Source organism: Protopterus annectens, chromosome 2.part1 (genome assembly GCF_019279795.1).
Source record: "Protopterus annectens isolate FY-2018-M chromosome 2.part1, PAN1.0, whole genome shotgun sequence".
In the NCBI taxonomy this organism is placed as follows: domain Eukaryota; kingdom Metazoa; phylum Chordata; order Ceratodontiformes; family Protopteridae; genus Protopterus; species Protopterus annectens.
In genome coordinates, this window is record NC_056729.1 from 1,465,278,042 (window position 1) to 1,465,300,093 (window position 22,052).

Consider the following 22,052-nt stretch of genomic DNA (forward strand, 5'->3'; position numbering starts at 1 on the left):
TTATACAGGCTTTCACAGAATTTCTGAAATATTTCTTGTACCTCTACAGGATCTCTTATCTCCCTTGTTATAGGCTCTCTAAGCTTGGCGACAGCTCTTTCTGCTTTCTATTGCCTGAGTTGTTGTGCTAAAAGTCTTTTTGCTCTAGAGATATTACCAAAAACAGTTGCTTAACAGCAATCTTTCTAAATGCATGCATATTATCAAGGTAATCCCTTATTTTCTATTTAGCATTCTGCAGTTGCTTATCTTCTTGTTCTGTGAGATTTCCCCATTCTTACAATACTTTAATATTTGCCAGTCCCTCTAAATAATTTGTGTTACTTCTTAACCATCTCTCTCTTTCTTTTATAATCCCACTCCCTGGCTACATTTTCAGAAGAAATTTATATCTTCTCTAATAGCTCTGAATAATTTCTACTACCCATTCCTTAAATTCCTCTCCTTTCCAAAGATAGGCAGGAAAGTGTCAGAGTCTTATATTACTTACTGCAGCAAGATCTAAAATAATTATTGGGTATGTATCAAGACTTTCAATTACATGCACATGTTTCGTGAAATGTAAATTCTATCTAGCCTAGTTTTTGTATCTTGGGGAGTAATAAGTAAAGTCACTCTGAGCCCCTAGTACTGAATTCATATCTTCCATGCCAAATAATTTCATAAATTTCTTCAAAAATCTACCCTCCTTTGTTATGTTTCCCTTCCCAGAATTTTCTTAAGCTTCATTATAGCAGTTTTAGGTAGAATACAAATGCATGCCAGTACAATCATCTGCCCTTGCCAGTAGCCCCTTAGTACTACAAATTTACCATTATTATCTTTTTTATCCTCTTGTATTACTACTAAAGCTTCTCTTGCAATTAATATAAGTACTCTTCTCTTCCTCTGTCCCAGGTATTCCATTGAATAACCATCCTGAAAACTTTTCTTTATCAAATTCACATGTTTAGTTCTTTCCAATTGTGTCTCTTATACCACAGCTATTTGCACTCTACATTTTAATATAGTTCACTACTGTTTCTTTTCCGTATTTATCTGTGAGACCACTGACATTTAAAGACATTACAGCGAGCATAACTGTGTTAAAAAGTTATTATTCCCACCTTTTATATGTAACAGTTTTTTTGTTAAGTGTCCAATTCCAGCTTTTGGGTTACATGCATACACTGTTTGGCAGGTTTATCTTTTATACAGTTGCTTCTTGTCATATCCATTTCAGCTTATGTTACATCTTACAAAACATTTTGTTTTACTGAAAGTCCTCAAACAAAATAAGCAAACACCCCCCCAATACCCCCAAAACCTATTAACATAATACAAACACACAAAACTATATACATCTTCAAATATTGAAGCTTTGCCCTCCTAACAGGAGCAAGTGTCCCAAACTGACAGCCACACTCATAGACTTGGGTTAACCTAAAAGAAAGATTATCCTTGCTAAGAGAAGTGGTACCGCCTGTACTTCTACTAAGTGATGTCTGGTTTTGCCTTATCTTTATAGCTGTCTCAGATGGAAAAACAACTGAATGCTTTCAGAAAACTTTATCTCCTAGCCATTTCTCTTTATAAGACTGTTTACATGGAAACAGGAGGACCAGGTACAGAGATTCTACTAAAAGCATACATTTATTCTTGAAAAACTTTATAATATTCAATTTCATTTACTTATTTTCTCTTAAAACTTGTTACTAGATCAAGTTAGAGGTCTTAACCCAGTCATTCTCCCATGCATGAATGAGAAAAGGTATAAATTTTTCTTTTGCCATGCTCTTTTAACCAAATTTTTCTTCTTTTTTTTTAAGTCGCACTGCCTACATTTCTTAAAACTGAACAAGGAAAAAGAGAGAAGAAGAGGGAAAAAAACAGGAACACCTGTTTACATTAGTATCCACATTACACTTAAAAACAGCTGAGAAAACTTTACTTTATAGCACGCAAAGAAAATCATGCACTACAAAAAGATTACTATTAAGAAAAAAAAAATGTGTTTTACTTACAGTTAACTTTCTCTCTCTCCTCTTCCCCTCCTATTTTTCTGAATATTAATGACATGAAGTAGAGCATATGCTTTAGAGTCCCCTACAAGTTAACAAAGTCAAAAAAGTCCAATATGTCCAGATTTTCTTGTTTTGTCATGTTTCACAAATATACTTATTGCTTTGTAATCCCACATTTATCAGTTTCCAAGTTACTAGTTTTATTCCTGTTCATCTCTATCTCCCAAATCATGTCTCTGCTTAATTTCCAAAGCACTCTTGTTTCTTCTGATCAACAATTTTGCCTTTTCCTTCTCCCAAGCATTTTTCATTGAAATACTGGAAAAAGTTTGACTGGCACAGTCTCTCTGTGGTCTGTATTACCAGAGGAACAAGAAGCACAATCTTCTTCTGTTTCACAGCTCACTTTTTGTTGGATAAACTTTTGTATTTCCTCCTTAGCAAGTACTGCATCAAAAAATAATTTTGTCCCTCTAGGAAAGAATATTTTAAAAATAGCTGTGTATAGCAGTTTGAATCTCACACCTGCTTCTCAACATTCCATGAAAAGTGGAATAAATGTACTCCTCTTCTACCTGATGCACAGTGACTAATCATTCTCCACAAACACTCTGCTGTCTCCAAGTTTCAGTACTTTGTCCTTTTGCCACAGTTTTGTCAGATTCAACTCCTTCTGCTGGTAGGATTGCATCTTTACTGTTAAAGGTCTAGGTTGCTTTCTCATGGCCAGGCTGGGAGCCTACACAGGATGCACCCTTTCAATTAACAATTCCTGATGTGGAATACCAGTCCAGTGGCTTATTTGTGCTTTGATAAATTTAATATAATCTGTTCCTTCCAGTTTCTCTAGTATAGCATAAATTCTCAGGTTTTCCCTATGTGCTCTGTCCTCTAATTATATTATTTTTTGAAACATCTCTTATTGAGCAGTCTCATATTCAGCCTGCCTTTTCTTCCTTTCGATCAATGATTTTTGCAGTTTTTTCACCCCACCTGAATGTCTGTTTAAATTTTCTTTCATTTTTTTTTTAGCCTTTTGTTATTTGAGTTGATATACTTCATCAGGGTTTCATTTATTTTAATCAGGTCTGTGTGCAGTTGTCTTATATTTTCCCATAGGTTACTGGAAGTCATATCTGGAGCTTGCACTGCTTTTTTTGCTGAACAGCTACAGAACTCTTCCCAGTCAGTATCTGTATTTCTTTTTTCCTGGCATCCAGGCAGTGCACTTACTAGCCAGTTACTGAAATGCACTCAGAAATATAAGTTCACTGTTTCGCTCTACTGAGTTTTTGTTTTTACACTGGCAGAGTTATAATTAAGCTGTTACTCAATATGCAAACATCTTGGAAGTCTCCTGCCATTCTTTTTGGGTATCCTTAGAGTGTAGAGAAGTATGTTTAGTCTTCTGCTTCTTTCTTGGTAGGGACATTGGCCCTATTGAATACCAGAGGTTCTGACCCTTGACAAGATTCCATAAGAGTACCCTGAACCTCTTCCCTGACCAGAATCTGCAGAATCCCTCTAGGGCTCTCCAAGATAATCAAATGTGGTTATCCCCTCAACATCCATAGCAGATGCCTCCAAAACCGCAGAGGATGTGCAAAAGGAAAGATCCATGTCAGCATCTGACCGAGTCACAGCAAAAGAATCCTACATAGACACTGGATGGCCTACAGAGTTATCACCCACTTCTGCAGATATTCTGGTGAAGGCTGTACAGTCAAAGAATGTGTCGGAGATTTCTTGGACTTCTTCTTATTTAATGGTACCTCGGGTCAGAAAATACCACCATGCTACATGCTACCCTGGGCTAAATGCGTAAACTTCTTGTTCCTGAGATAGATGGCCAGGGAAGACAACCAGCTTCTAAGAGGCTTAGCCACAAATGCTTTACAAATGCTACAAGATCTGTGGTCGGAGGAAGCACCTAGATAAAAAAAAGACACTGTTCATGATGATCCTTATTGGAATTCTGCCTCCCATACCGACATTTTCCCTTATGGATGACATGAACTCCAGGTAACCAAAAGAGAACAAGACCAAAAAAAAAGACCCCAACGGGGCACTTATCTGATGGCTAGGTATTCAGCACAGCAGAAGGTCATACAGACTGACGAGCGATGATGGTGGCTGGACTGGCAGTAAAGAAGTTCCTTATGCCCTATGTCCTGAAAGGGGAGCAAACTCGTAACATACATTGCATACAAGATCTAAAGGCTTTGGTATACTGGCTGGACATTGGGCTAACCTTGGCAGGAGATCCCTAAGGTGAAGAATACTGCAGAAATGATACAGAATGACATTAAGCTAATACACCATGCTGAGCATCTTATTTCTGTTTATTTAAGGTAGGTGTGTTACTGTGGAAGGTGAAGTACATCTGCAATGTCATTAGAAGTTGAGATAATCTTAATGCAGATTAAGTTTGGGCTGGCCCAATGAGGATGAAGATTATTCCAGGTTTTAGATGCGATAGAGAGCTTTCAACCACTGTGGTGGTGCTTAGAGTTGGGAGGAGCTATTACGTATCTATTCTAGGATCCCCTATATGTCAGGATGACTTATAAATTGAATGAATTAAGATAGTATCAGGTACTGCTATGGCGAAATGAAGAAACTCTTCCACTTAACACAGTAGGCTTGCAAGGAGGAAGATCTCCTAGAAGTTACATTTCGTATGAAACTCCAAAAAGGAGAGATTATGTAAAGAATCAAAGTTTCTACAGCAGGATTCAGATCCTGAGATAGAGCTGATTGCTGGCCCAGAATGGGTAATCCCTTGGCTGGTAAAAGGATAGTTTTGTGTAGTAGCTGAAATGTGTCTGCTTGAACCACCACCCTCTTTGGCCACAATTGCTGGTAAGAATTAGGTCTGGTCTTATGGGTACAGCAGAAATATCCAAAAGCCATATGGAAATCTTTCTTGCCATGGGATGGAGACTGCACCAAGCACAAACCTCTGCTTACTCTATCACACATAGCAGCACAGGAAAAACACCATAAACATACCAGAGGCCTTAGTACATATGTGGACAACTCTCTCTCATTCAATCATCATATTTCACCATAGTTAGGATTTCTATGTAGCCCAGTTAATTTCCAAGTGAATATCTCTACATGTTCAAGTTAATTTCCAAAGGAATATTTTCAAGATCCAAAGAAGTCATTGTACTTCTGTAACCTTCCCTTATCAGACTTCTCATCAAATACAGTACCATGTACAGTAGTATGTACAAATCCAAGGATATGCCCGAAATGGAAAAGCCTTCAAGCTATCTTAATAAATTAGCATGTCACACTGCATAACAATGCCCTCATGGTGTGTACAAATCCAAACATATCACTCAAGTGGAAAGGTCCCAACAATATTTTACCAGGAAGATTAAATATGTTAAATCCTCCAACTACCTTCCTAGATTAACACAACTCTTCTTACACATATTAGCCTACTGGCTGTTCTCTGGTGACTTGTGTTTTACATTTCTAGCCATGAATGACCCAATCTTATTTGACTTATTCCTTTGCAAAATTGGTTTCTCAACAAATACCAGTACTAGGGACCTAACTCTACAACAAATAAACAATACTTCCTTGATGCAGAAGTTTGTAACTGGACGTATGCTTGTCAATGTGGTGTGCACACGGCGGTCCTGTGCAGCCTATGGAATAAGTTACCATTATGCAAGCATTAATGCTCAACTGGGTGTGTGTTACTCTGTAAATAACACCCACCCATGGGTGTTACGAGGCCCGATGCCGCATGTGGAGGGTCTCTACACCACTGAAAGGGGGTTATCTACACAGTAATGCACACCCTGGAGGGCATTATTGACCTTATAGAATGGGCTGTCTGTAAAATTGCTTTACCAATTTATTTATTTTTTTACTATTTTTTTATATATTTTTTTATGTAAAATAGTTCTTCCACCTAATGTTTCAAAGTTGCTGTAGTATACATAAATGGTGTTGTAGGAAGCATTTTACATCCGAAATATAACATTTAAAAAAAATATCTAGATATTTACTTTATTTTTTAGTCTCTTCTCCTAAAAAGTGTGGTTCGTTTCCAGTCATTGGAGATGGAAGTCACTAAATGATGTACATTTGACTTTCAGACTATTTCCTTCAAAAAATTCATGCTAACACAAGTCTTGTTATTTCAGTTACTTTGTAACTTTATAAGAACAATATTTAAAATTTGTTCCTATTTTTGAGCCTTTGCCCCCTTTATTTCAGGCTTTATCCAGATTTCTTGAGCTAAGAAGTCGAGAGGTATGCAAACCTCTTTACTGCTGCTGTCATTGGTCAATTATCTCATTCTCTCTCTCATACACACAAACACTTGCGCTTCAGAAAAAGCATGCTAACTTAAATCCTACTATTCACGCAACTTTGTGATTTTATAACAGCAATATTTAAATATTTTCCTATTTTGAGCCTTTGTTCCCCCTTTATTTTGGGCTTTATCCAGATATCTTGAGCTAAAAGGCTGAGAGGTAGGCAAGCCTCTTAACAATTGCTGCTGCCAGTGCTTGCTTGATCGCTTTCACTTTTCACTCTCTCTCTCTCTCACTCACACCTCGCTTTTGTACAAGCAAGCAAGCATACACTCACACACAATCAGAAACAAACACAAACACACACACACTTTAGTTTTTACACTTGCTAAATAGCTAGTGTAACATAATGGCGAGATCGATCTCGCTCTCACATGCATGCATGCATGCACCTGCCCGCACACAGACATAAATACACCCATACTTTTTTTAAATATTTTACACTCGCTAAACAGCAAAAGCACTGCTTAGCGAGAGTAAAATAATGGCGACTATTAGGTTACTTTCAGTCCAAACTCCACAGGAGCTTGATGTGCTGTCGTGAAGTGGTGGACTCATTTTTCAGCAGGCAGTAGATTAACAACTGGCTGTAGAATGTTTGTTCTCCAATCAGGATGCCAATCTACAGGTCACCCATTGTCTAAAGCTCAAGTATAGTACTACTTTGTCTACCTTTAAGGCTAGACTTGATGATTTGATAGGAAGACAAAAACTTGCACAAGGGCTACCATGTACAGCCCTAACTCAATTGGAGAGATGAGCACTTTTAGTGTTTGTAAAGGGGGGCAAGATCTTTTTAAGTTGATCTACTTAAAGGTGTATATGGAGGCTAGGTATCTTATGGACTGCATGATGACTTACTTAGAATTGTTCTAATGTTCCTATGGTCACCAGAAAAATAAACAGATCAGTCTCTAAAGTGTAACATTTCCTGAAATTCAACCTGGGCATAACATGTGAATAAGCAAATCTAGTAGAAGACTATGAATGTAGTTCAGAGAGTCTGCCACTTGTCCTAGTATCTTAACTGCTAAAAGTGATTAACATCTGTCTATGGCCCATTGTCAGAAGCAACTCTCTACAAGAAGGTTATACCCATGTACTCCTGTTTTAGTTTAGATATCACATAATGAATTGTTAGCCACAGGTGCAGATTTTTCTCCAATGCCCTAGTAACAATGAGGACTGATATAAGCTTCAGCTGGCTGATGCAGACCCCTTGCTCTTGAGTAACAAAGTAACTTGAACTGTGGTGGAGATCAAGTGATCTCCTCAATTTTCCAGCAAAGCATCTATCATAAGGACCTGTAAAGGGCTTACTGGAGGTTGGTGGGAATTACTTGCCATTCTGTGACCCAAAGGCATAGGTCGAACAAAAGAAAAAGATCTATGGGCATAGGTTTTCTCTGCAATCACTGAAACCCCACAGTCCAAAGTAACACCCACATTCTCAACTGTGCAAGTAACACAATGTACACCGTGGTGACCAAGTTCCTAGGCCTTCTTTGAGACATGAATGACTAAGTGGAAAGTGTCCAGCTCCATGTGTATAAAATAAATATTCAAATATTGGATAAGTAAGGGCTTCTCCCAGTTTGTGGTCACCAGCAAGGACCACACCCATGGCAATATCCATGTAATGACATTGTTAGCAGTCTACTGATAAAACAACCAAAAGTAAATCATCTAAGCAGAGGAACATATGACAATACTTCTACAAGGATGCAGGCAGTATAGCTAACATCTTAGTAAACATTCTGGGTAATGAAAAGTGCCCAAACCAAACAAAGGCAATGGAAATGATTTTCATCTAGAGCAAAATGAAATAAACTCCTATACAGAAGCTCAAAATTATAAAGTGTCAAAAAGGTGTGCATCATGTTCAGCAACACTGCACAAGTGCCCTACTGGCACTATAGCAGCAAGAATAAAGTTCACTGGAGAGCAGCTTACCAGAACAGAATGTACTGGGCATGCTGGCAAACATTTTTGATGTCCACGATGGGATAGAAAACATTTATTCCTTCTGATTACTCCTTCTGGAACTAAGAGAAGGAATAGCAGAATCTTAGTCTGTGCTCCAAATGTAGGACTGCCACTACGGCTCCTTTCAGCACCAGAGTGTGGGGCTGTCCATGAGCTCTGTAGAGATGTGTTAGTCTCTTAGCAGTCCATTTTCTAAGGAAGGCCTTAAGAGTTCTAAGAGTTGGCCAAGTGTAACAAAGTCCAGAAACCACTGATCTTCTCTGATGGCTCACCAAACCATGGTAATCACCAACAGCTGCCTCCATGCACAGTTGGGTTGGCAGAGCTGTCCTCCTAGATGACTTGGCTGTCACAAGAGGGGGAACGCAAACTCATGAGACACTTTAATGCCCTGCTCAGTCTGCAAGAAGGCTTAGTCTGCAAGGAGGCTCATTCTAGAAGAAACATGTTGTGCAAAAGGATTATAAATCTGCTTTACAATGGTGAGAGTCTACGTCTTCTTCTTAAAGAGGTCACTCACCAAGTCCTGAGATGGCTGGCCATATAGAACTTCCCACTTGAACTGGGCATCAAGGATAGAGTTCTTGAACTTTTCCTTCAGGACCTCAGCCAAGCCATCTTGCATGGGCACATACCTAAGTCTGCATCTTTAACCATAGCATCAGCACATCACAATTGCAGCTGTCTAAATGGAAGGATGCTTTTAAGGCCAAGTACATGATCTTCAGTATCTCATGCATGAGCCAAGACTCAGGAATGAGGAAAGCTGTTTCTGATGCTTGGTGTGCTGGGAAGACTAGAATTTGGATGGGCAGATGAACATTTGAAAAATCCAGACTCCTAATCCACTGCAACACCAGAAAGCCAAATTAGCATACAATACAAAAGAGGTTAGTTGTACCAAACTTTTAATGTAACTCAAGGAAATCAGTTAAGCAGCAACTTAAATGCTTCCATTTTTTGTATGTTTACTGAAACTTCATCAGAAAGCATTGTTGGATTTTTCTGGTTTTAGTCATTTTGCAGATTCCTTTCTTGGAGTTTGTTGGTTTTGAGATGAACATCTGGTTGCTCTCAGCCACAGAGTTTCAGAGGAGTACAACATTTTTGTCATACCTATTCAGAATATTAGACTCCTCAACTGACAGCAAGACAGCAAAAGGCTGTGTTTTTCAGTCATGTAAGAGTCACTTCAAGCATGTGTGGTCATTCTACTTAGTAAGGGCTTGCATAAACTACCTGTTCTACAGCACCAGATAATGTGCGTTTTCAGGATGACAAAATGGTAGCCTTGGACATTTCTTAGGAAATAAATTAGGGGGTCTTGACGCCAATTCATAGACAGCTTCACTAGCTTCAAGGCTTCTCAAAAAAGTGTTATCTGTGGGTAGCTATAATGTGGGAAGCATCACTGTTTTTGTCTGGTTGATAGACAGTGGCATCTGGATCCTCAGACCCATCAGCTCTAAAAATAGGCTTGTTCATTGCCTCATACAGTATGAACATGTAATAACAATGTGCTAGATATTTAGCAGGAGAGATCTAGCACCTGGATGTATGCTTGACAAGGTGGTGTGAACATATGACAGTACTGCATAAGGCTCAACTCTAGCAATCAGCAGCCTGGTAGTCAGCAGAGAGGATTACAGCTATTACATGCTATCAAGCGGCTCCCTGTATTTTGGGGTTTGATTCCTTTGGCCTCCATTTGCCTGTTGTGTGACTATAAGGCAGTCACTTAAAAAGACAATTTTAGGGCAATTGAGAAATTTGACTGAGCTCCTCCATCGTCTCCTGGGTTGTATGTCTAATTACTACCCAAGAAACTATAAACCTCTCTAGATCATACATTTTACAAGTGCACTTCTATATCAATGATTCAGGTTTCTACCAGACATTAGCTTAATGTCTAAGCTCTTAGCCACGAACCCTAACAACCGACAATTCAGCAGACCCCTCTTAGTCTGGAGAAAAGGCCTTCTTGGGCCAAAAGAGTCCCCAGTGCCTATGGCTGAGTGACTGTACAGACTGCTCCATGGGACCTGACTGTCATACAGGCTACTGAGAGGAAATCTCTACCTTGCATATACAGCCTGAACAGATCCTATCATATCAGACCTAATGCACATTCACAAGTCCAGTGGAGCTATAAACACCTTGATTAGAGATTTAAATTTCTTTTGCAACACAAGTAGAACATGTTGGCGGGATAGATACGCATCACAGAAAATATCACTTTTTTGTAATAATCTTTCTCTCTACATTAGTAATTATCTTACACTATTCAAATGTAATCTGGATGAATGGATGTGTAACCTCAAGTCACCCCTGGTTTAGCTCCTTTGTCCATCATGGATAGGTGCAACATGTAAATGTTTTCTCATCTATGGGATATGTGCACTTCAAGTATAAGGACTGAAAACGTCAAGGGGATGTATGGCTAGGCTTCTAAAGATCATCAAAGATCAATAGCCTAGTAAGTACCTATGAAACTATAATATGAGGCCCAGTCATAGATTCTATTAGTAGAAATGAAATCCTTTCATAAGTTATGTGATACTTTGCACCACCTAAGTACTGGGAGATAATGTGGCTCAGTATTCTGAGATGCATCCTTGTAGATAAGAAGGGCTATTTTATAGTACTTTGAAAAAGGATTACTATGTGTAATAAGGTTCTCAGAAAATAAAAAATCTGTTGATGAAGCACTACCTCTTGTCCTTTCATTGCTGATGGCAAGGCCCACAGATTCTACAAAGGAAATTATAGGTTAAATCCCTTAGAAGGTGATCCAGAATCTATGCTTGAATAAAACAGCATCCAGTCTGGGTAAATGTGAATATGCCAGTTCATTTCTGCTTGTGGAATCTTTATGACTGTGCCACACAACAGGAACCAGAGCTTTGGACAACAGTCTGGAAGCAGTGGCTAAACAAAAAAGGGAGCAGTAGTCGCACGCTTGGACCAATAGGGTATCTCAGGACCACACATAAACCTTGCTGCTGTGGGAATTTTAACAGCCTACCCTCACTCCCCACTCCCCTACATTATGTCCGAGGACTACTCTATTCTATAGACCATGCCGCCTCAGAGGGAACATCTAGATGAATGTCCTCCTCCCTAGGATAGGCATCTCCATCCCTCCCTGCCAGAGTCTCAAAGACATCAAGGAAACAACTGATATTTTGCTTTATCACAGATCATAAGTAGAATAACACAAAAACTGTATAACTGGCATAAATTACTGCCACAAGAGATCAGAATGTACACCTTAAGCTTCATGCCATATTTATACTATTTGTGATTAATTCAAAGTTCTTCCTTACAGTTAACAAAAAAGGTCTTAATCTTATAACTATTACTATCTGACATAGTAAAGGAATGCAGGAGTGTTAGACATTTCTGTAATATCCAGCTGTGAGATAAATCAAAATTAGGTAGACATAGTACCTGTTGCTGGGGTTTTAACTTTGCCCTGCGCACCGGTAACTTTGGAGTTAATTACAATTAATCAAGAATGGGGTGAAGCGGATACAACCCCTCTGATTTGCAGGTATGGTCAGAGCTTCACATCAAAAAACTATTTTTAAAATTAACAGAAAGTCATCTACAACGTTTGTTTTTGATTAGATTACTTTAGATTATTAAGTTTTTATTGATCTTTCCAGGATAAAATACATAATACAAAATCACTGATGACCTCTTCTAATAAAAACAGAAAAAAAAAATACAAAAAAAATCCAGTTCTGTTCCAGACACTTTCACTGCAAGGCAAAATAAGCAATTTGAAAGAGGACGTCTGAAAGTAGGGTTGAAACTTTAAAATAATTTAGTTTATCATTTGAGACCCTGACTTATTTTTCCAGCTTGAGAAGCTAAAGAGACTTACCTAAAAAAGCTGTGCTATTGTGAAAGACACATAGCATCAGAAGGGGCACATTATATAGATTAAGTGGTAACTCTTGTGATGCCCATGCACTGGTCCAGCAATCAAGGAGGCTCAATCCTCACCACTAACACCAGTGAGGGGCATCCATATAGGGGAAAGATAACAAATGCACACACAGTAAAGTACAATTTCCCTTAAGAGCACACAGAGATCGATCATAGTCAGCCTGGGGCTGGTTTCCCCCTTTCTCTCCAGGTCCCCAACACGACTCCCCACTGGCACAGCTATAGGGTCCAGATCTCAGCCTAGTGGGCAAGCTAAAGCCTCCAGCACCCTCTCTGTCCAACTAGTGCTTTGTGTCCCTGCCCAAATAGCTGACACACACACACACTTTGAGATGAGTTACATAAACCACACAGACACTCCTGAGGGAAGGCTGGCACAGGTTCTCCAACTGTGCCCCTTTTACCCAGACTATATAGTAGAAATCACTGCCACCACCCACTCATATTTATCAGCTACCAAAAGGCCCTTATGAAGTTATGCTACCAAAAGGCCCTTATGAAGGGCAGTTATAGCTTAGTACTAATCTATGAACCTATGAACCTATGAAAGGGTGTCCAATTATACTGTGCAATATTATTATCCAAATTGTAAGTGCAACTGAACAGTCAAGGCTTATTGGAGTGGCTTGGCCAGTATCACTATATACATGCAATGTACTCTAGAGCTTAAATTATCTCTACACAAAACAGCCACAGTTGAAAGGTTTAAAATATTTAATAATAAATAATAAAAACACATGACAGTATCACTATATACATGCAATGTACTCTAGAGCTTAAATTATCTCTACACAAAACAGCCACAGTTGAAAGGTTTAAAATATTTAATAATAAATAATAAAAACACAAGACAATACTTATTACTACACAGTGCTAGTCAAGAGTGAAGAGATCACAGAGAAATACTTAAAATAATACAGTAGAAAAGTTCTGACATCAATACAGAAAAACACTCTAATCTTCCTATTTCCTAGCTATATCTAAGAGAAAACACAGTTCTAAAATAAACTTACATATAGAGCAAGACACTGCTGGTTATGTTGAATGTTCTCAAGACAAATCTAAATGCCCTCTTCTTTCTGTCCTTAAATTGATTCATCTCAGATTACATCATTTCTTTCTGGTTCCCAGACTAACAGAAACTCAGAGGTTAATAGCCCTTTTGGATCCTGCAGCTGGTCATGAAGCCATAGCAATAAAATAAATTATACATGTAAATTCTAGCCAATAACTCTGGCCTCAAAACAATAGGCAGAATGCCTCCCTCTAGACATGTCGGCTCAGAGTTTTAGATAAAAATATTTCACAATGCTTAACTTATCAGCTTTCTTACAGGAGAGTGCACTGTTGTTACATTTTTTTTCAGTTCAACATCCAATACAGTCTTTTCACATATAAGAGAACAAGCCTTTGGCTTATATTAATATTTACAGATGACAGAATTATCTACAAAATTCTGTCTAGCTAGGTTGGTAGCCTTCACCTATCTTCACAACTCTTATGGAAGGTAATACCTCTACTGTATCCTTAACAAAAGGGTGAATGAATCGGCATCAACTGAAAGATGGCAATGTAGTACACCAGTAGAAAGTAGGGGTTGGGAGGGTGACCTAATGGTTAAGGTGTTTGCCTTACAAACACAAGGTGCAGGGTTTGAGTCTCACAAGGGATAATTGGCTAGGCTTAAAAAATGGCTCGCAAGGGCAGTTAGCTTAGTACTAACCTATGAACTAAGTGTGCAGTGTTGCATGTGGATGGAGCACAACAGTGTTAGCAAAATCCATAAGTCAGCAGCTCTTAATGTGCCTTGCCTCATTCAACAGAAACAAATGGGAGAATTCACACAGAAGGATAATTAATGGATAACACAATTCTACTCTGGTAAATCTATAGTAAAATGGATCTATATTAAATAATCAAAATGCACTTAACTTGAACCCTTATTCATCTACACAAAAACAACGAAATTCACTTTCAAGAACAACAAAAACTTTCCTAGGGTAAAGAAGTCTTTGGCCAACACCACAGCTTTGCCCTTTTCCCCACCGTAGTGCAATCTTGGAGTTGGTATATCTAGTTAGGGGATGTGGGGGGGGTTGATTTAATACAATGTGTGTTGTGATGTTATGGTGGACAAGTGATTACTTACCCTTGTAAAATTTTTAGTGTTAGCTGAAATGTATTTCACTGTCCCGGTGTCATTGAATAGGTAAGTACATTTTGACTATTTAATATAGACCCAGTAAAACAAATTTTAAGCACCTAATGCATGTAACTGCTATGAGTACTGCAATATGTTTTTACAACACAAGTCATTTCTATGAAATTGCACTAAGAGACAAGGTATCTTTTCTATTTTTGCTGAGAGAAAACTACTTCATTCATTGCTTATCCTTTAAGCAGTAACAGTTTGGTTTCAAATAAACATATTACCTTGTTATCTCCTGTCATTCCCTTTTCGTAATGTGCCAAAGCATTCACATAATCACCCCTAGGACAAAAAAAAAATGGAAAAACGACAGTTACCTGTAAGCCCTAGAAATGCACATGCAAACTTCCTGTTCTTTACTTTATTTAAATTGTACTTCCAATAATTCACAGTGTCTTATAACAGCAAATCGACATTCTTTGAATTCAAACAATGGGGGGGGGGGGGTCACAATAGCTACTACCTCAACTCTTATGAGCAAAGTTAAAAAAAAACACTGAACTTTTTTTATTTCAAATAAATCTAACCTTCCTGCTCATATGAGTATCACATTATCTTCAATCAGCTGGGAAGTAGCAATTCCTTTTAGCTATTTACTTCCAAGCAGTTACAAATGCAGATATTTCCAGGAAACCATTACACTTCTTTTGCAAATACTATTGCTAAAATAATTTCAGTAAAATTATTAAGGTTCAGAAGAGAATCCAGTCACTGAAAGCAATGGTATGATCTGCAATACATTTTCCTGTCTATGTAATACCATATCTTTTATATATTTTGTTCATTAAAATATACCATTCCTCAAAAAACAATTTCAGGAAAATGGCAAAACCAGGTGTTTGAGAAAAAAAAACTATGAACAAATAACTAGTTTTACAATATAACACTAGTTTTATTAAAAAAAATAGGTTTGAAAAGAGACACAGCGGTGTTGCAAATGGTTCTATAAGCAAATGTAGTGGTTGCTTTATTTTTGAATGTCCAAACATTGATTTACATAACTATCTGAGCGTTACTCCCTGTACTAGAAAGTATAACTGTAAAATAGCAGTAGTTGCCATCTACAGCATCTGTCCCTCATTTTGTGTAGGAAAAAAATAAATGTCTGCTAGAAAATAATTTACAAACATTATTCATGTATTTGTTAGGGGAAACATAAAAAAATGCATTATTTAAGTATTGTATATGTTGCAACGATTTTATAAAATTCACTTTTTTATTTTAGAAAAGGTAATGAAAGATTCTACGGTTAGTGACTGGGCAACTGTTCGGCTATGCAGGGAACTGTTCTGGCAGATCCAATTTTAAAGAGTGATACTTAACCAAATCTTAATGTCCAAATCTGCATAGTTCCTATTTTAAGGAAGAGAGCAATAAACTGACTCATTAACTTTTTGCCTCCACCTTGTTTTAATTATGCTTCCTATTTATTTCTGTGGTTTTCTTTTGACATATTTCTGAAGAAGTCTATCCTTGGGACGAAAGTGCTCAATCTTAAAACATAAAATTTCGCTGACAGTTATCTTTGTTCTTATCAGCCAGTTAAGATAAATTTTTGTTATCATTTAATTTAAAATAATTTCATATTTATGTTGGTAATTTTCCTTTAAATATTATACATTAAAGTTGATAATAAAATACAATATTTAATAATTTCCCTCAAATACAAGATTTTAATTTCAGATCTAGCAATCCCTTTTTTATTTTATTATTTTTTTAGTTATCAATTTACACTATGTTGACCAGGTTAGTCCCATTAGGCCAGTGGCCTCTTTTCAGGGTAAACCCAAGGTTGTAACCAAGGCACGTTGTCTACTCTTTTTGCTAAGTATCATGGGATCTTTAGCATCAACCACCAACTCAGGCAGATGGGACACTGGTTTAATGTTTCATTTGAAGGATGTACCCTCAGGAGTTCAGCACCCCCTTATGAAGTACTGCAGTGCCAGTAGTGGAGAAATGGCTCCAAGCACCTGATATGTGAATAGAACTCACAGCTTTCCTCTTCTTCCAGCAACAAAGGTATGCTACATGTTAAGCAACTGATATTGCCTTTGTTTTAAAATTCCCTCACTCACTTAGTAAAACCTAATTTCTGCATCCGTTTTTATTATTTTTTTTTAAGCCAGCTTACTTGGCTTAGACAGATAAAGCCCTGATTATGTCTTAGGCAACCCAAATACTATTACTGACTCTGACACCTGTTGAAGCTGGCATGGGGAGGAAAGGAATAATGTTGGTTAGCATGCACATTTCTCATTAAGGGGGTATGGTGTATGAGCTTAAGTCAGATGAATTCTGGCCTACCAGTCTGGTAAGAATTGCAAGTGCCCCCAGGTTAAAGATTACACTTGAAGCAGCATTTCTCTTGAGGTAAGTACCTTCCCACAGCAGGAAATGATGGTCACCTGGAACTGTAGTACTTATTGACTAGGAACCTTCTTCTGTCTTTGTTATACCCTCATTTACTTACTGGTTAAGCATTTTTTTATGCTTATGATTTCAGGTAGCTCAAACAACAGGATTGTATTTGGAATATACAAAAGTGCAGCAAAAAGTAAAGGGTTCATATTACGTTATCGAATGATAACGTAATCAAACGCTCATAACTTCAAAACGCCCGCATATCGAGACTTTTATTGTGGGGAGTTGTACCCCCCAAACCCCCCACTAAATATATATTCCAACTCCAAGTTTGCACTACAGTGAGGAAAGGGCAATATCCCAATCTTCACTGTACTGTGATCTCACAATGTGATCTTTAAAATGCGGCCGTTTCAAAGTTCTGAGCGTTCAATTACGTTATCTTTCGATAACGTAATAGGAACCCAAAGTAAAAAGACAGAAGTATGTGTACACTCTTTGATACAAATGAAACTGCAAAAAAATCATTCATATAAGACAAAGGCAAAACTTGGTCTCCAGTCTCAGACGCCTTTAAAATGAGTTTAACAAGTTGTGAAATTTTGATTCTGACCAATGTGCTTTTATCTGAATTTTCACTACCCATTTCCTTTTCCATAAACCGCTGCAGCATTATGCCTGGCACTATGGAACAAATGATAACTGAGATTTTTTAACTTTATACTTTGAAGACTAGGTATTTAATCATTTCCCATTAGCAGTGATAAGTAAAGATATGCAACTTTTGACCTGTAACTATCTGCATAAGCAATGCAGTCACATCTAGAGTGGTCATACAGCAATGAGAATCTGAAGCCTAATATCTTCAAATGCATACACACAAAAACAGAATGATTGACCAAATCACCAAGTATTTAAATATAAAAGAAGTTACAAAAGGTTAGATCCTACTATTCCTTAACAATATGATACTCAAAGAGTTTGCCGATCTCTGGAAATCACAATAATGTTGTGGCATTTAATGTGGACTCCACTACACTGTTAATGGAATTGAACTTTCTAGACTAAGACTAGATATGTAGTGCAAATGTACAGCCATAATACTTTACCCACCTGAATTTGGACTTATTTCAGGCAAACAGCTAAATCACCACGGTGTCCTGGTTTGCAAACACAGGCGAGAGAACACTGAGAGACACAGTCGTTATTCAAATAACTAAGCCTTCATCGTTTTTTTTTTTTTTTTACCCTGCTACTAAAATATTTAATTGCCAGTGGGTAATCCACCATTCTGGTGAACACAGGACTAAAAATGTCCCAATATTCAACAAATCTGTACATAAACACAGCACGAGGACTAACTACACAATACAAGAAGCCCTGTAAGAGGCACAATAAATAAAAACTGAACAAGGGTGGAGCACTGCATACCACTGGAATATGCCCTGCCTGTCACGGAAATAGGTTCACGTAAGAAAAAATTACAAGTTGCTTTGAACAAAACTGGCAGGTTTCTGTTGAAAGTGCATGGGAGATAACACCACTGCAATATATTATATTAACACCTTAAATGCACCTACTGAGTTATCAGAGGACACCACTGTCTGGCTCTCAAAAAACAGAACTGGTTAGACTTCCCACACTACTTAACATACAATAGACTCTCAACAGTACACAGACATTTCCATAAACTCCAACACTGCCCATTCTTAAATATCATCATTCAACCATACTCTCTAAACATGGTTTTATGTTCTAGACTCTAGAGATAAACTGCTTCTCACTATCACCAAATAGTGCAGGAGACTCTCTCTATTCCACTAATATTACCAAAGTTTGGAACTACATCCCATTAACAGTGAAATTAATCCAAGTGCTAAGCGCTTTCAAAAATCAATTAAAATCCTCATCTGATGGACAAATTGCTCTTTTCCTACACTCCCACAAGCTAGTTCTGTACATTCATCTATTTTTTTTTTACTACAAACTGGTCTCACCTATAGTCTAATTTTGTGTACATAGCCTGCAATTTATCCAACTAACCCCCAATCCCTGATGCGCTCCAACCTCCAATCACTCCCAATGTCACTTTTACTCATGCATGGGTCTATATCACCACATCGAATGGTGAAAGGTTTGAATGCCCTTTGTCCGAACCGAAAAGTCTGAAAGCCCTAAACAGCAAAGTTACAGAACATTGATTTTCTTTCCCCAGGGAAAGAAATTGGTGGGCTGTCTTCAGGGCTTTGCTATTTCTTCCACTGTAGTGTGATCTCGGAGTTGGTATATTTAAGTAGGGGGGTGTGGGGGGCACAGCCTCCACTTCAGTTTGTTTTAAAGTTTTGATTTTTTTTCACGGAGCAGTGATTTTTTTCCCTGGGGAAAAAAATCCCTATTCTCTGAGTTCGCTGTTTAGGGTTTTCGGACTTTTAGGTTGGAACAAAGGGCGTTCGGACTTATTAGGATTCTATGTCATGATATAGACCCTTCATGCGTAGCTCTTTCTAAGCTCCACTCACTGCTCCCACCCTCCGGCATAACTCTAATACCAAAACAGAAAAAGGAAAATGCACCAAGCTAACACACTGCAGACGTTTATTCGAAAACAAGCAGCAAACAAAAAATGGCGAGCGCTTTCACAACGTAAGTTGCTTCATCAGACAACAGTAAAAAGCAGCACAACATTTAAATAACCATATGTAGATCACTAAATTAACTAATTAAGACTAAACAGCAGTGTGGTATAAAAATCAATTAAAGCTTATCATTAAAGCTCATAAAATATGAAATTCCCTATGAACATAATACAAAAATGGAAACATTATATATATATATATATATATATATATATATATATATATATATATATATATAAACAAATACACATGAATAAAGAAACAAAAAAATGTGCACTGTGTAAAAATATATATAACAAAAGACATATGTCTATATATATATATATATATATATATATATATATATATATATACATTTATATAGTTAAGTATATACATATTCCAAAAGTATAAAATATGAAACATATGGGGTACCATCCTGAAATAAAATGTAATGCATCAGTGGTCTAGCCTTTAAAAAGGGGACCAATGTAGTAGTGGCATTTAAACCAGGAAACTTCTCAGCATTAAGCTTCATTATCCATTTTTGTTCATGCCCCTCAGTAATATTTTCTATATCACCACCTCTAGGATTCCTATAAATATGTTGCAAGACTTAAAATTTAAAAGACTGGGAACGATCATTAGACATAACATGATAAGCTAGTGCATTAGACTGTTTACAGTTAGTAATATCTCTCACATGTTCTAAAATACGATCTTTCAACATTCTATTCATTTTGCCTACATAATAAGCAGGACATTGTTGGCAGAAATAAAAATAAACAACATCAGTGGTTCTGCAACATCATCTACAAATCTAACGTACCACAGTATTTGTCCAAAAAACGGATTACTAGCAGACAAAACATTTTGTTCTTCCCAGCTGGTTGGACAGGTCCCTAATTTTAGTTTTAAGAACAACAAATCATTTAAGCAAAACCTATTGACATGGTGAAGCACGCAAAATGATAAGTCATTCCTCTCGCTGTGGAACCTTCCCATGTAGAAATTGTAGTGCATGTCAATTTATTTTTAGCAAAAATAACTATGTGCACCCTACTAAGCAATTTTTGCTACATTCTAACCAGTATTCAGATTGCAGAACCACTGATGTTGTTTATTTTTGTTTCTGCCAACAATGTCCTGCTTATTATGTAGGCAAAACGAATAGAATGTTGAAAGATCGTATTTTAGAACATGTGAGAGATATTACTAACTGTAAACAGTCTAATGCACTAGCTTATCATGTTATGTCTAATGATCGTTCCCAGTCTTTTAAATTTTAAGTCTTGCAACATATTTATAGGAATCCTAGAGGTGGTGATATAGAAAATATTACTGAGGGGCATGAACAAAAATGGATAATGAAGCTTAATGCTGAGAAGTTTCCTGGTTTAAATGTCACTACTACATTGGTCCCCTTTTTAAAGGCTAGACCACTGATGCATTAAATTTTATTTCAGGATGGTACCCCATATGATACATCTAAGATGGCCTCAGTTTCATATATTTTTATACATTTTTTATACACTTTTTTTCATATTTTATACTTTTAGAATATGTATATACTTAACTATATAAATGTATATATATATATATATATATATATAGAGAGAGAGAGAGAGAGACATGTCTTTTTTTATATATATATATATATATATATTTTTTTTTTCTATATATATTTTTACACAGTGCACATTTTTTTGTTTCTTTATTCATGATATATATATATATATATATATATATATATATATATATATATATATATATATATTTTATGTTTCCATTTTTGTATTATGTTTATAGGGAATTTCATATTTTATGAGCTTTAATGATAAGCTTTAATTGATTTTTATACCACACTGCTGTTTAGTCTTAATTAGTTAATTTAGTAATCTACATATGGTTATTTAAATGTTGTGCTGCTTTTTACTGTTGTCTGATGAAGCAACTTATGTTGTGAAAGCGCTCACCATTTTTTGCTTGCTGCTTGTTTTCGAATAAACGTCTGCAGTGTGTTAGCTTGGTGTATTTTCCTTTTTCTGTTTTGGACTTTTTTGGCTCCCTGCTTTTACCCATGACCGTTTTGAGTGTTTTTAACTCTAATACCACCTCTCTTCTTATCCCTATTTCCACACACTCCTCCTACTCACTCTTTCTACCTTCACCCCTACTACTACCTCTTTCACATCCACTCGTTACTATCCTTCCTAATACATATCACTTACTTGCTACCCTCCAACTCACTAATATACCTGACAAGGTTACAGTGATAATCTTGTTAACAACAACCTTTAATTTACAGAGTTTCCTTACTATGCTACTTGCTTCCTTTCTTCCACTCTCTATTCTCTCTCTCTCTCTTTCAGTGAATCTTTCTTGGACAAATCAAACAAAACCATAACACCTTCTATCTTGTTCTCTCTCTCTCTCTCTCTCTCTCTCTCTCTCTCTCTCTCTGTCTCTGTAAAGATGGAGTCTCTAAACACCACACACCAAAATAATGCCTCTAAGAAGCCTATCATCTCTCCCTTTTTATAACAAAAATGCATGGTTTATACTCTTTCTCTCCCTACTA

The 22,052-nt window shown here is 37.0% G+C and overlaps 1 protein-coding gene across 1 annotated transcript in view; it reads right to left on the bottom strand.

Moving 5' to 3' along the window:
* Positions 1 to 22,052, bottom strand: part of WDR19 (WD repeat domain 19) — a 3,663,919-nt gene that overhangs the window by 1,850,650 nt on the left and 1,791,217 nt on the right. Inside the window, exon 21 of the mRNA XM_044062937.1 lies at positions 14,717 to 14,774. Within this exon, the coding sequence (XP_043918872.1) occupies positions 14,717 to 14,774 (58 nt within the window). The remainder of the gene's footprint in view (positions 1 to 14,716; positions 14,775 to 22,052) is intronic.